The 15605-nt window shown below is 38.6% G+C and overlaps 1 protein-coding gene across 2 annotated transcripts; it reads left to right on the top strand.

Annotated features, from left to right (window-relative positions):
- The first annotated feature begins 1876 nt into the window (after window positions 1–1876).
- agtrap (angiotensin II receptor-associated protein) lies at window positions 1877–11560 on the top strand. Of its 2 annotated transcripts, none has more exons than XM_056393283.1 (5): window positions 1877–2052; window positions 3241–3275; window positions 3477–3585; window positions 4930–5140; window positions 7718–7875. In XM_056393283.1, exons 1-5 carry the CDS (start codon window positions 2026–2028, stop codon window positions 7789–7791), a joined length of 456 nt encoding a protein of 151 aa, XP_056249258.1. In that variant the 5' UTR covers window positions 1877–2025; the 3' UTR covers window positions 7792–7875. The 2 variants fall into 2 exon arrangements, with proteins under 2 accessions (XP_056249258.1, XP_056249250.1); XM_056393275.1 differs by lacking the exon at window positions 7718–7875 and adding an exon at window positions 9184–11560 and having other exon boundaries at window positions 1895–2052.
- Window positions 11561–15605: the final 4045 nt, after the last annotated feature.

Below are 15605 nucleotides of genomic sequence, written 5' to 3' on the forward strand. Positions count from 1 at the left end.
TCTTTGGTGCTGGACATGAAGTCAGGGCACAAATCAATGGAAGTCGTCCTCTGGGGTTTAAGAATCAGCACTAAATTTCATGGTAAACTGAGTAGTTGTTGTAAAAATAGATACAGTATATTTCTGTGTGAGAGGATGGATGGGCAAAAATCGAACATTTCCAAAGGCCACGAACGAGCTGATAAAGTGACTGCTGAACTTCAGTCTGAAAAACAGATACTTCAGCATTTAATTTAATCAGCTGTGAGCTAAATCTGAGTCAGTCCATCTCAGTCTCTATGTGTTATTTAATCCCTTTACTAACTTCAACCTGAACTAACCTTATTGTTGCTCACAATTGAATTTGTATGGAAACACTGAGGGAGAAGATTTTCATGGTTACAACAATGGCCTGAAGGAGAAGTTGCAGGGAGACAAAGTGCTGCATTAATCATTCAGAGCTCACGGTATACGATAAGAAGAAATGTAGCATCTTTTCCTCATTTAGGATGGATTCCTGTTGAACTGTTGAACACCAAAGCAAAAGTCTCTTGTGCTCTAACTCTGATTTTAGGTCTTAAGATGAAAACCTGATATTTATGGATAGTTTCTAGGGATGGTAATATCTGTGTGTCAGTCCAGGCTGAAATCTCAACACAACTACTGGTTAGTTTGCAATGAAATTTAATAGTGACACTGATGGGTCTCAGGGCAAAACTCCTACTGACTCTAGAGATCCCCTGACTTTTCCTGCACTAAATCTGTGAATCATATCTTCATTGAGATTTAATATTTTCCTTTAGTATTTAGTAGTGGAGATGAAATGCTACAAAGTCTGAATATTGTGATTATATTTTGAGATTTTTGCCAATATTAAAAATGATGACTATTGTGTTACATGTATTGAAGATCAGCGTAGATTACTTCATGTAAACATCTCAATTTTACCCATAAAGAAATGTAATGTATGACATACATCAAGAGTGATGTTGCCATATGTTAACTGTAGGGGGATATATTATTACGACATACTGTGCATGTATGAAATACCCATAATAAAATGTGTATATGTATAGCAAATCTTTAAGATAATTTTTTTCATTTTAGATGATATAACGTGTTGCAACCATAATGATGTATATCTAATTTATATATGCAAGTTTATTTAAAAAAAACATACATAAACAAATCTATATGCCTATATGTGATTTTATTATTAATTTCTCATTAATTTTAAACATGTTTTTCTTCCTGTTCTGGAAAAGTAGTCTAAGACATTTGGACTCTACTGTATCAACATGTAGCCTACTGACAGTCTGATCTGCAATAAAAGCATACAAATATAAACATACTATTTGTATAGGCTAGAAATATACTGTATGTCAATATATGCATTTTATTCATTTTATATCATTCATATCAATTATTTCATATATGGAAATATAATATAGATGGAAATATAATATGTATATATATACAAGGTTTTCCTCTGTGTCAAAAGCCTCCATCAGTCACAAACTCTTAAATAAATTTTAATCATCACACTGCTGCCAGCATGTGTTGCGCACCATGTTACTTTGTTGAAGTGACCAGTAAAAGTAGCAAAGTACCAAAATCATTGCTCTCATCTAAATATTTTAAATATAAATCTTGTATTTTGTATCTTTCGGAGTAGCTGAGAAACTGAGCAGTTTTTTTTTATTTTTTATTTTTATGTTCAAATCAGACATGCTACATTCCTGATCATTCACTGAAAGCTTGGGGAAAAAAAATTACTGTGACCAATGTTGATGCTCATGTGGTTTACTTCCTTCTGAGAGAGGGCCACAGCGACATCAGAAGCACGAGAAGGGGGGGGGGGGTCACATGGAAAGCAGTCAGGTTGATGTCACATGGTTTGTGTTTGCAGGCTGAGCTGAGCGGAGGAGGGGCCTTGGAGAGAAGTTTGTGTAAGGAGAAACCTGCCGCATTTTTTCATGTAGCGCCTCAACAAGTTGAAGCACTGAGTCGGATCAAGGTAGAGCTGCTTGGACCAAACAGCCTGTTATGGACATCCCTGCCATAAATCTAAAGGTGAGGCTGCTGTTTACTCACTTCATTGTTCCAAGTGTTTATGATTGCCTGTCTTTAAACAGTGTTTACCAAAGACTGGTATTAAATTATATGTTGATGCCAACTTTGTTGCTCAATTCTCCTTGGTAATTCCTCTGTGTGGCTCAGATCACAGTGAACTGGTTCACTGTGTTTGTGTTGGTGGGCTTTTCTTGAGTTGAAGAAGAAAAGTATGAAGTTACTCAGTGCGTGTAGCCTCCAAAAATAGTTGAGTAACAAATAGTTAAAGTGCATTTAAAGTCTACACAGTCACATTTGCAGTGATGAACAGCAGGCCTGTGAGGTAAAATGACATTATGGGAGGCAAGAAATGCAAACATAGTGATGAATCTGCTCATTACATTTGAGATTTTAACAAGATGCAGTATGTTTGTGTGCAGGTTTGGAAAAGATCAAACTAAAACTACAGAGAATCTGCTGCAGGATATGGCAAGAAATTGTCATGTTATTTCTCCCAGAAATGAAATAATATGTGGTCAGTCTGATTTCTCCACAGTAAATGCTTATTAGAGGCATTGATGTTTCTGTAAGAAACATACAAATGTGAACCAATGTCTGCGTATCATGCCATAACCTTTAAAAGGGAGAACCACTAAACTGAATTATGCTTTTGTGGTTCAGAAGCAGTTTGAGCAACTCTTACTCAAAGCTCAGAAACCAGTCACATGTTTTGCATTTAGTTCTGTGAGCTCACATAGAGTGAGCAAAGGCTGCAACTTATCAACAGATTTTCATTATTCATAAAACTATTAATAGTTTTTTGACTATTTGATTAATTGCTTGGTCTGTGAAATGTCAGAAAATAGTGAAATATTGTATGTCCGTCACATTTTCTTAACGTCCAAGGGGGAATCTTCAAATGTCTCTAGTTATGTCTCTAGTTGTCCGACCAACTTCCAAAACCCAAAGAGGTTCAGTTTACGATGATTTAAAACAGAGAAAAGGAAGAAATGCTCACTGTGGAGAAGTTAGAGCTGTTTGCACTTTGTAGTTGCTAAATGACTGATCGTTTGTCAGGATTATTGGCGATTAATTTTCTGACTACTGACTAATTGTTCCATCTGTAAACTATCTGTAAATATATTAAAAAGGTTTTAATAATCTTAAATTTCTGTTCAAATTTTGTCCTTTGTTGTTCCTCTGTCATAGGCCATAGTACTGGTGCACTGGCTGCTTACAGTATGGTGAGTGTGAGCACAGGTTTCTTTTCACAGACTTGGGGAATTTCTCTCCTCTCCTGACTGACACACACACACACACACACACACACACATGCACAGAGACTGACTCACACTCTTCATTCAGGCCTACTCTTTATTCATTCTTCACTCATTCTTGAAGTATGTGTAAGAATCTGTCCTGTATGAATTGTGTCTCTGCTTTAGGGGATGCATGGCGTGGCTGCCCTCCTCCTTCGCTTGGGGGAACTTCTGTGTGTTAGCTGTCGGGGTCTGGGCAATTGCACAGAGGGACTCGATTGATGCTGTGCTCATGGTGAGTCTTCGCCTTGATTCCTTCACGCAGTCTGTAACCTTAACATCATGTGACATGGACAGGAGTCTAACTATAGGCGCACCGCTGTGTGTCCGTGCTAACCTATTTGTCTGCGGAATCTAGGACAATCTGTGAGCGTCCCTTTGAGAAAGATAGCACTCCTTTCACTCGGCAGAGAGTACAGTGGCCTCGGCTGTCATGGGCCGGTTTCACAAAAGTGCTTTAGTCCGGCCTTTAGTCTTACTTTTGGTCTGAATTTTGCTTTAGATGTGTCTAATGCAAGTTAGACGAGTTAACGGAGCCAACTCAGAACTAAGAGTTATGTTTCCAACAATTAGTGACACCTGCTCACCAGCAAGCTGTAGCAGAAGCACTGAAGCTCAGCCACATTAAGAAGCCACAGTACTTAAGCTCTGCTCCACATCTCTGCTCCTTTGAGGTTTTATGCTCCTTGCAGGTTTTGTATTGTTGCCCTCTTTGCTGATTTTTCCCAGTCAAATGACCTCGTAACTGTTGAATCCTTCCAGAAGAGAAACATTTTCTCCTGGAGACGGGACGACAAAGCTTAATGTCTGGTGTGGTAGCTCAGTCGGCCATGATTTCTAGGTTGAAAAAAGTCTTAATTTATGCAGAATTCATGGAAAATTATAGTCAAGAACTAGACAGCTTTGTGCAATTGATGAATTAGACGCCTTCCTGAAGTCTGACTATTAGTTAAATCTTAGCTGTAGTCAAAACACAGCTGAGGGTTTTGAAGGTGGAGATGCATCCTTGCTGTCCAGTTTCTTGCTCAGAGACTTTTGACCGTAATGGATTCTAACTGTCACTGGATTGAACCTTTGAAACATTTTGCCATTGAGAAGTGACCTCAAAGGAACGTCAGGGAGACGGACTTCCTCTCTCATAATCTATTTAGCCTACTGTATGATGATAATGTATGAATGATTTTTTTCAGTATTAACTCCAAGCTTCACTTTTTCAAGTGTCTAGAATGATTTCAACTGATCTTTTTGTCGGCTAATTGCATCTTTAAGTCTCATATATTTTGCAGAATTATTTGACGGTCCGAGATAATAAAGGTAATAGAGGAACTGGGTGTTTTCTTTTTCATGTGCTGCATTTTTCATTATGACTCACAGGCACCTTTTTTTCCAGTATGTATACAGATTTTTATTTAATTTCTTTTCAGAAAGCCATTTTCTTTAGCACTTGAATTGTGCCCACACAGAGTATTGCAAGGAAACTTTTCCTGACACATAAATACAAAGATGTGTACACTTTCAATACTGACATATACAGTCATTTCTAAGACTTGTCTCTCTCCCCTTTGTCATTTCCCTGTAGTTTCTGATGGGGATGATTGTGACAATATTGACTGACATCATCCATTTTGGGATCTATTACCCGCTGAGCGACTTTGCAGCAGAAAGGGGACGGGACGTGTTTCGCTTCAGTGCAGGAATGGCCATCCTCAGCCTGCTGCTCAAACCCGTGTCCTGCTTCTTTGTTTACCAAATGTACCGCGAGCGTGGAGGAGATTACAACGTCAACTTTGGTAAGTGCACCAGATGTTGGACACCCAGTCAAGTACAGTAACATTAGAAGTTTGTCACTCTTTGAAGATGCTGTCATGTGCAACTAAAGCTTGTTATGAAGAAACACATTTTTAATTAGGATATAAACATCAACAGGAATTGAAACTGATTTTACAAAGGAAACTGATGATATTTTGCGGTTTATTGGTATTTATAGTCAGGAAACCAATTTGAGAAGGAAGTGACACTGACACAACTCGCTATGTAACTAAACAAGGTTTTATCTAGCAAGTACACGTTCTGGTATAATTTCAGAACCAATGAGAAATTATCTAAGATATGTGAGGTTTTTCTTCTTCCCACAAAAAATGATCTCCAGCCTGGAGTGTGACCAAAGCTTGAGGTACGGTGTAATGCATGTGTCCAGGGGCGCGCTGAGATCCTCCTTGTGTTGTTTTATGCTGTTTGTCATGAAAGGCCTGCCAAGTGCAGCACAAACTGGAAGGACTGTGCTAAACCACTGGCAGATGATTCCACAGTCAAACTAATTAGTTACAGTCACAAGACTTTAAATGCAACGAAATATCTGAGCAGCAGTTCGGCTTGGGCAAGGAAATCATTTCTCCACGAGTTGTTTATAACGCTTGTGTGTGATCCTGGCCACCAGTTTATACTGCATGGAGAAACATACGAAACCCATGGAGGCTGAAAATCGTATGATCTGGCATGCTAGAAAAATTGTTTAAGATTGTAAAAAGAAGACGAGATGGAGTCTGTACAGATGCTCCTCATGTGGGCAAACAAATGATAAGTACCCCTCTTCCACTGACTAGTCAGGAGACACTCAAGATACCTTCTTTGATTAACCATGTGTGGCCATTGATTTGTGGACTTGGACTCGCTCTGCTGAGAGCTTTTCCATCAGAAATCCCCCTGAGCTGTGACGACTGCTGGATTCTTAAACCCTTAAAAATGTTACTAGTGGTTTCATCTTTATGGATTAACACTATATTTGTGTATGATTTGATGGTAGTATTCAGAGTGGCTCCATACAGGGGTTTTGAGCATTTGTTGTCTAGTGTTTGCCTTCATAAAAGATAGAAGAACAGAGAGGCAAAAATAAATAGGGATGTGGGTTATAGGGTGTGGGGAGTAACACAAAAAATATTATTAGCTGTAATATTACCAGCTAAAATAGTAATTTATTACACTGCACACAGGGAAATGTAATGAAATTTCTCCTGCATTGCCACCCAACACTGCACTTGACAAAAAACGTCTCTTTATTTGACTGTTTGGAGGATAATTGAATATTGATGAATCTGTTCTCTCTGTGGCTTTACTATAGCACCACACACACACACACACAGCAGGCACATCCATTAGACTGTGATTGGCTGTGTAGTGACTGATGAATGTAGCTAATGTTAGTTTCAGACAATGTGTGTTTTAATTGCTGTCTGATTGCATAGCTGGCATTAACATGGTTCCCTGCTGTTCTGAGCACTGTTGGATGCTGTTAATCAGGTAGATGAGAGAGTGAACTGTTGATTCACGTATCCAGGGCTCACTGAATGTTGATTGGCAGCCCTGTTATGCTGGTTTAAATTCTAGGTTTGTATATTTAGCTTCGCTTTCACATTGCTTAATACAATAAAGGCTGCAAGACTGTGCAAATAACCGTTTGCTTTTAATTAAATTGACTGTTCGCTAAACAAATCACCCGAGCTGCATTTGTCCAATCACAGCTAAGCAACGTAACATCAGGACTGTCGACCTATGAAACAATGTGCATGGGGCTGTAAATTAAAGAGTGATAATTTTAAGGGTCGTTCCTCGAAACTATGTATCTATATTGTAAGGAATTGTGTGTTTGCTGTAATATAAGCAGTAAACATCAGCATGCTAACTAACATACTATCAACGCTACGTATGTTAACCACTTTCAGGGCTTATTAAAAATTAACTCCTCAAAATATAATAAAATGTTATTCAAACCACTGTATTGTGTAGTATGTTTTCATACTAAGCATCCATACAGGGTTGGCTTATAGTGGAATTACAGTTTATTATATATATTACTAAATTTTTCCTTGTCATACTGGACTAGACCGACTATCCACCCTGCAGGGTGAGAAACCTATATAAGCTTAAGTTGTGTGTCTTTTTTAACATTTACTTTTATTCATTGGGCAGTTCCTTCTTTTCAAAGCCTCATATACAAATGTACCACCACAGCAGATCAAATAGAAAGCTTTGATAAAAGAAATCTGCCAGCATTAGGGGTGAGAGGTGGGATGGGGGATCACAGAAAGGTCAATTACCTGCCATGCATTACCCCTACATGTTCTCAGCTGCGTTGTGGTTATGCAGTCAATTAATGTGCAATGTGTCGTATAAGAGTTTCTCTAAATCCAAATTTCCCTTTTCTTTTCTTTGCATGTCATTGATTCTCACCTCTCAGTCTGTCTTGCTCTTTGTCACATTGCCCTGTGATGTTTTCTGTAAGTGAACACTCATGTTGTCTCGTGTTTTGACCTCTTTTCTCTTCTCTTCTCTTCTCTTTTCTTCTCCACTGCTGACCTTTGACCTCTCAGACTTAGAGACATCTGTGGACAGTCGATGCACTACGGATAGTGCTGACAGTGCCTTTATTGGCCGCCGCTATTGATTCCCGGCTTCCTTTTTACCATTTCTCTCCTCCAATCATCCTCTTCCATCCCCTTCCACACAGGAAGTAAGATTACAGATCAGGCTGCAGGACAAAAACAGAAAAAAACTTTTTTCTTTTTTTGTATTATTCTTTCCTGATGATCATCTTGTCAATGTTGAGTTGTCCTTCTTTCTCTCTGTCTTTTCATCTGTCTGTTCCGGTCTTCATCATTCTGCATTACCTTCCGATGGCTGTAGCTGTGTTTGTCAGCATAGTATGTTTGTATTCATGTCTGGTCTATTATATGTTTATATGTTTCTGCAACTTTGCATCTATGTTTTATTCATATTTCTATTCTCAAGACACCTCATTAGTGTTTGTGTTTTCTCCTTGAATACATTTAAAGCAGAGATGCATGATGGTGCACATTCTCAAATCAGCCTAATTAAAGTCAACATAATGTCGACTCATAATAGACCATGAATGCAACATGTTTGTGTGCGCACTCGGAAGAAGACGGCATGATTGAAGGTCGTGATACACGATACAGTTCTTTAAAAGTATTCATGTGTTTTTATGCTTTTAAATAAAATATAATTAACATCAGAGTTGCATTAATAAAAATTAATGTTTTTGGAAATCATTAAAACTCAGCAATGAAACTAAACACCTTGTTTGACAGCACTGAAATGTGCATGTTTGTCACAGTAATACATCTCTGGGCCATGCCAAGGTAAGAGCGTGCAAGCCTTTGAACTTCCACAAACATATTGTTATTCTGGCCATGTCAGAGTCGGGCCTGTTTGTAGTGCATCACAGGGAGTCCTGTATGACGTTTCAGAGGGATTATAATTCCATTGCCTTCATAGAATTCATTACAAAGCCTGTTTGCATGATTATATAATGTAGCCAAGAACTTGTATGCACAAGTTTTCAGTGTAAACAGCTCCATAGCGCCACTCACAGCGGTGCTTTGAATGCAGTTTTATGTTTTCTTAGTGCAGCATTCGTGGACTTGTAGGCATCTCTGTATTGTGATAGTGCAGCATTTGTCAGCAGTGTGTGCTTTACTGTATGTTGGCAAAGACAGTTTCCAGCATTATAATCTATATTTATCCAGAGGGGGCCAGATGCTCGAGTCAAGATAACAGATCTGCCCAAGTGTGTCATGAATCTGTGTGTGAGGGGAAGTGAGTGTGAAAAACATTAGAGGAAGTTGTGTAGAAGCTTTCCAAGGATTCATTCTTTGTGCAGACTGTTTTAATATGCATATCAACAATAGTCCATTCTCCAAAACAAGAGTCTTGATTAGACATGATTATGAATAGTACATTTGCATGATGGGATTGTGTGTGTGTGTGTTTGTGTGTGTGTGTGTGTGAGTTGAAGACTTTTGGCTTGTCTCTGCAGGTTTCCCGTCCGTATCACGAAACAGAGACGCCTACCAGTCCATTGACCAGCAGGATGAGTCGTCCAGCCCCGCGAATCCCTTCAACCAGGCCCAGGACAGCAAACCAGGAGCCCGCACATACTGAGAGGAGCAGGCAGAGAGCAACACAGTGTTTTCCTCTGACTCTTTATGCAGCAGCGCAGTGCTTGGGGCCAGTTTTTACAATCGATTCCACATCAGTCCATTTGTTTTGTACAGTCCGTCTGCTGCAGATCGCAGCACTGAAAACAAATTGAATACCTTTTTATTATGGTAAATCATTAATTCTGTTTGGGTTTTAGAATGAAATGTGGCATAATTAAACCCATTTTAATTTTTTTCTTCAAAGGTGGGAATGTTTTTTGCTGAGCTGGCACATCGCTGCTGAATAAATAGACAGGAAAAATTGCTCTACCACTCCCATGCTGTGTTCCTGTTTTTACCGGCTACTAATTTTAGTGGGGAGGTGTTGAATGGAACTGTTGTGTTTGCAGGAGTTTTGTTAGTTTACTTTTTCTAAGCGAGTCATTTTTTTTTTTTTTTCCCCAAATATGGCACTTACAGACATTAAGAGTCATGTCTGTTTCTCTTTGTGTTCTGTAAATTATGAAGTACTCATTGTATGCAGTATGAAGTATTATTTTCCGGTTAGTATTTACTGTACGGCACAGCGGTGCTTAAAGAGTTTCATGCTGTAGAAGCAATACTTTGTGCCTTTGTATTTTTGGAGCTAATAAGAGCTGTGTCCTTCGACTGAGTTGAAGACATGATGACCAAAACTAGAGTTACAGTTCATTTACCTTGAAGTTGATCTATGCAAAATCCAAATTAAGAGTGCTGTTACATGTAGCACTGCAACTATAAAAGAAATACATAAAAAAAAAAGAAATATGAAGATTTTTTATAATTATCAAGTGATCAGTTCTTTGTTTATTTAAAAAAAAAACAATGTTCTCACTTCAAACCATTTTAAATGTAATTAATTCTTACAGTTATTGACATATTAGTGAAGGGCATCTAGCATGTCACGGATGCTGATTTGTAATGTAAATCACAGACCACATACTGATAGCTGTTGATCTGTTCGAATATGTACAATCTTAAGATATGAGACAGTTGTTTTCACATCACAAATGTTAAATGAAGGCTAATACACCTTGAATTACTCACAGCAGCACTGTCATTAGTGAACAGTGAATAACGTTGCACATCATTCTTTGAGTTCAGTTTGATTCAGTTTTAAGTTGTGTGTAAATTAAAGGAGAGTTACAGCAGTTAGAGCGTAAAGAAAACGGACACTGGCTGCACACTTTACTGAGCGATTGCATCATTTGGATTTTTTTTTTCAGTCTTTTCTCTTCTGAAAGTTTTGAACTTCCTGTTTTGAAATCACAATGAGTATATGTGTCAGAAGAGAGATGTGGTAACTACGTTGGTCACGTTACTGAAATGATCACTGCTGTCATAACTTGAGTCATGTGGATAGTAAGAGGCACCTTATTTGCTTTCATACCTCATGTAACTATGCCTTAATTCAGTGTATGTACTGAGCCTAGTTCCACACCCACTCAGCCTATAAGAAGCCCATGTTAAATCACTGCAGTACCACATAACGTCCACTCACAGCTTTCTGTGGTAACATGGACATGAGTTCAGAATTTGAAGCTTCGGTTTGATGCACTTTCTCCTGGAGTTAGACGATAAACAGGCATGTTGTCGGCTGTGGATTCAAAGACTGATGCAGAAAGGCAACGACATTGTTTTGGTGATTTCAAAAGATGATTTAAAAAGCTACAATTTTGCACCAGGAGCAGGCAACTCAGAGTTATTTAGATGTTGTAGTCCCTTTCATCCTGTAAGAGACTACAACATTGTGTAGTTTAAATAACTTCCGTTGTCTTGATACCTGTTAAATACTGGTTTTCTTGCTGTAAAAAATATCTAGAAAGATGTACAAAGATCTTTTTTTTCTCACGCTGGGCATATCTGAAAATAAGGCAGCCATTGTGGCTTCAGCTTAATGATGCTTGTTCTGAGAAAAAATGTATTTGAAAGGCACAAGGTGAGACTAAGTTAAAGGTGCAAAGACTGTTACTACTAATACTACTACAGAAGTTCTTTTCACTAAGATTATAAAAGAAAAGATTGAAGACTGAATGTTTTCATGCTGCATTCCTGCCTTAATTTTCCAAATGTTTTCTATGACTGATCATATTTGCCACATTTAGTTTTGGTTTTCCAACAAGAGAGTGTTTGTTGTTGTCGAGCTTTTTCATTTCAAGGTCGGCACTGATTTGAAATGTTATGCAGCACAATGTTTTTTGTTTTTTTTCTTAGAAATAAAGAATGTAGACTATTTGTCAAGTAATCCTTTATTATGCAGGTTAACAAAAAGGAAAAAGGATTTATATGACATTTGCATCTATATGCACAGTAATTCAATGCATTTCGAGAATGGCTGTCTCTCTCCACTCTTCTCTCTGGGATTTTTTTCATTCTTCTTCTCTGTCACGTACCTCTGTTTACTTTTACCCTGTTCCTCTCAAAGATCTCTTTATCTCCCTGCTTTTATTTATCCAACCAGACATTTATCTCCCTGCTTTTCTCATCTTCTACCCTTTTTTTCTTTGCTCTCCAATGTGCATTTTCTCAGAAACCATACCACCTTCAGTCTCAACCCTTTTTCAGTGAGTGCTAAAACTTGTCACATCTACCACCAGCTACAATACACACTGTAACAGTACCTGTGCACTTAGCTTAAAATGACACTAATGGCTCATGAAAAGAAAGATTGATTTTCTGTCTGCTGCCTCTCAAACATATCAAGAGTAATTAGAGTGATAATGCTGTTTGCACCTGGGATGTAAAAACACCTGATTTTCATATTTCACCCAAACGTACTTTGGGTGCTCCTCTATAAATTACATAAAGCATTGAAGTAGTACATAGCATGTGAACTTGCAGTTAAGGTTTGTGTCCCTGATGGCTTTCATTATTGCGAGGCAATAACTCTGGTTGGCCTGAATGGTCTATTGTCCTCGTGTGTGTAGGCTGTGGAGCTGCGAGCCCTTGAGGTAGCAGCCTTGTCATCTGTTTATGTAGCACCTCGTGGGCCTCTTAACAAAGCATGAATGGAAATTTTATTACTGCAGCAGCAACAGCAGCAATCTTGTACACATCCATATGCATAAACACACAAATACCGACATTCCCCCGACTGTACCGTAAGTGCTGCATGCTCAACGCCTCAGAGCCCAGTCATTTTAATAGTCTAAATATCAACAGTAAAAATCACGTTTTGATGTCAGTCTGTGTTGCACTGAGAAACTGAGGCAACATCATCAGAAAAAGTAGCCTCATAAAAGGTTATACACTCATCATTTCTGAAAGCAAAATGTAGGTGCTCATAATTCATAAATAAGAAGTTTGGGATGTAGGCTGGGCGAGAGAGGCTGAGGGAGAGGTTAAGTTTAACTGCTTAATTAAAAAACTATCACTTGGATCACAGCATCCTTGCAGTTAAATGTAATGCTGTATTCACTGTGTATGTAATGTCATTTTCTAAAACCTTAAATTCCCTAAAATAATTATGTAATTTGGTGCTAAATATAGGAGAATTACACTTCATTAATTGATTCTAACAAATTATATATAAGAGAATATATTAATCAATGTGCAAGCTGGACATGTAAAAAAAAAATGCATATAATTCAACATAGTGTATAAGGAGCATAAAGTTACCATTATTAAATGGAGCTTTTTCTTTAAGGAATTTACTATTTTCCCTGTGAATATAGTTGATGAAATGTTAAGTTACTTTCTTAACAGCTTTTTAAAAGACATATTAACAGTAAGTAACAATAAAGACACTGTTGTATCTAATAATAAGTAACACAGCCAACCAGAAACAGAAGAAATTTGAAGCTGCAGTTTGCATAAATGTTTTCACACCTACATGTTTGTCAGTCCATAAAACTGAAAGATTCAGCCACTGTGCACATTGCCAAAATAAAAGCAATACATGTAAGAAGGGAAAACAAGTTTGTAGTGATTTACCATGAATCTTAAGCAGGTTTTCCTCAAATTGGAATTTAAGTTAATTTTGTTACTCAATCCCGGGCGTGTCATGAATCCTGTCATACTCCACCAGCGCACCAGATGTCCTCCTCCTGCTCCCAGACCCACCTGATCACCTGTTCTCCATTCCCAATCGCCTTCCTTACACCTGTTCGGCATTTCCCTAATTTTGTCCCCTGGATTTATACCCAGCCCCCCCCCAGTCAGGTCCCAGATTGTCTGTGCATGTGTAAGCGTGTTTCCTCTCGTCCCTGTTACCTTGATTGCTGTATACGGTTATCTATTACCTGTCTGTCTGTCCACTCGTCTGCTTGTAAGACTGGGCCTTCATCATTAATTCTATTAAAGTAACTTCATTGCAGCAGCCTGCGTGTGCTCCTACCACCAGCTGCGACACGGCGAGATGTTTTAGTAATGAGGCCAAATTAGCCAAAAGCAGGGTAACAGGATTATCTGTTAAAATATTCACATATTTTCTTTCCTGATTTCCATACTGAATCCTGTTGTGCTTCCTTACTTTCCCTTTGTCAGAGTGTGGGGGAGAGGTCTTAATTAACAGCCAAACTGTGTTAATGATTCATTTTTGCTGCACTCCTGACCAGAATGGGAGGCTGAGGCTCTTTTAAAAAAAAAAAAAACAGGGTGGGGAGGAGAGATGGAGGAAGAGGATGGTGGGGGTGAAGGCGGGAAATGAAAGGAGGGAAAAGGGAGGAGGGTATGGCCAGCAGCCCAACAAGCTGTTGATTAATAAGGAGCTGCTGGGCTAGCTCTCCTGAGTCTTGCATGCATGCAGGTTTGACACATCCTCAGACTCACACCTGTGATTCCTGAGAGTCAAGGACACGCTCACTTGCTGCCATTGTTGTTCGATGCAATAAAAGGAACTCAATTTGTCACCTCTGTTATTGCATTAGTGACGATCCCCGGAGAGCTTTGGAAAGAATGAATTTGTGGGCTTCAGCACTGGGGACTTCCAACACAACAAGAAATGTCTTATTTACAGCATCTAGAGGTGACCAATACTTCTGAAATCAAATTGGCCAATAGATTTTTTTTAAAGGGATTTATGCTTATTCCTGAGAAAAGCTATGACAGTCAAGCTAACAACATTTACTCCTTTATCATTTTTTTTTTTTATAGAAAAATCCACTGGACATATGAGAAGTGATTTGTCTGTAGTGCCTGAGGTAAATTTTAAAATAGCATCTAGACCTGCTGCAATTCTGCCTCTTTATCAAGTCAATCTTTAATATGATCACGATCAATACCACAATCTTAGTCCTACAATCTTAATTCATAATGTTAATTTAACACATGCTCATAGTTAATGGAGATTTTATGTATACTTGATAATGTTCGTTTAAATTATTTCTTAGCACTTTTTCTTTCTTTCTTCACACTCTCCTCAGAAGAAAATGACCTCAGTATAAACTAGGTTTTCAGACTGAGCACAGACTCCTAAAATGTCTCTGCATATTTACATTTTTTTTAAATAAACAAATTCAAATAAAAATGCAAATAGCATGTTTTCTCCTTCACACTTCCAGATATAGGCCAAGCGGATGGGAATAAAAATATATGACCTTGTGAGTTGCTGAGGTCAAATTGAAACCCCTGGCTCTGACGCCTGGGTCAATTATACAGCACTGGGGCACTGAGTGATAAAAAAATATTGACATGTCTTGACCTACATGTCTCTTTTTCAGTTCAGATTCACAGGAGAAAGAATCCCTCATCGGCGCAGGAGGATCTTTGTGAAAAAAGTGATGGAGTAATAGTCTCCCTATCTTAGACATCTTAACTTTACCCCCCACCTGGAGCCTCGGGCTGCTCAGTGGCCAGCAGTAAGAACACTACAAGAAACAGTCGTGCCCAAAACCAATGTTCACACGTGAAATTGATTCGGGAATGACATTTTTATGCCTCAAGCATCTCGAGTCCCCTGGGAGGGCTCTCTCGACCTCTGACCTTTTCACACTGTTGCCTAGTGCATCTGTCACCAGTGATAACGGCATCAACATTGATTCCAATTACCCTCCAGTCCACAGCAGCCAGCAGGGAAAGGGTCAACATATCCCTCCCCATTAGGCAAAGAACTGATTGGTTTTAGTTTTTGTAAAGACTTTTCAAAAACACGGATTGTTGTCTCCTGCCGTGTATTCCTTAAAGGAGACAAAGTCTTAAGTTAACCTAAACAGTTAAATCCAATTAAGAGCTCATCTGTTTTGTTAACGCAAACACAATAGCAGCAAGTGCACAAAACACACGCCACAACAGTTTACAATGAAGAAGATGGGGATTTAAAGGGACCACTGCAATGTTCAAA

This window comes from Seriola aureovittata, chromosome 2 (genome assembly GCF_021018895.1).
Source record: "Seriola aureovittata isolate HTS-2021-v1 ecotype China chromosome 2, ASM2101889v1, whole genome shotgun sequence".
Taxonomy (NCBI): Eukaryota; Metazoa; Chordata; class Actinopteri; order Carangiformes; family Carangidae; genus Seriola; species Seriola aureovittata.

Bases quoted from the DNA above. Each gene is read 5' to 3' on its own strand.
- agtrap (XM_056393275.1), top strand. From the start codon at position 2,026: ATGGACATCCCTGCCATAAATCTAAAG. The intron at 2,053-3,240 runs GTGAGGCTGCTG...CCTCTGTCATAG, and splicing joins TCCCTGCCATAAATCTAAAG to GCCATAGTACTGGTGCACTG. The intron at 3,586-4,929 runs GTGAGTCTTCGC...ATTTCCCTGTAG, and splicing joins CGATTGATGCTGTGCTCATG to TTTCTGATGGGGATGATTGT.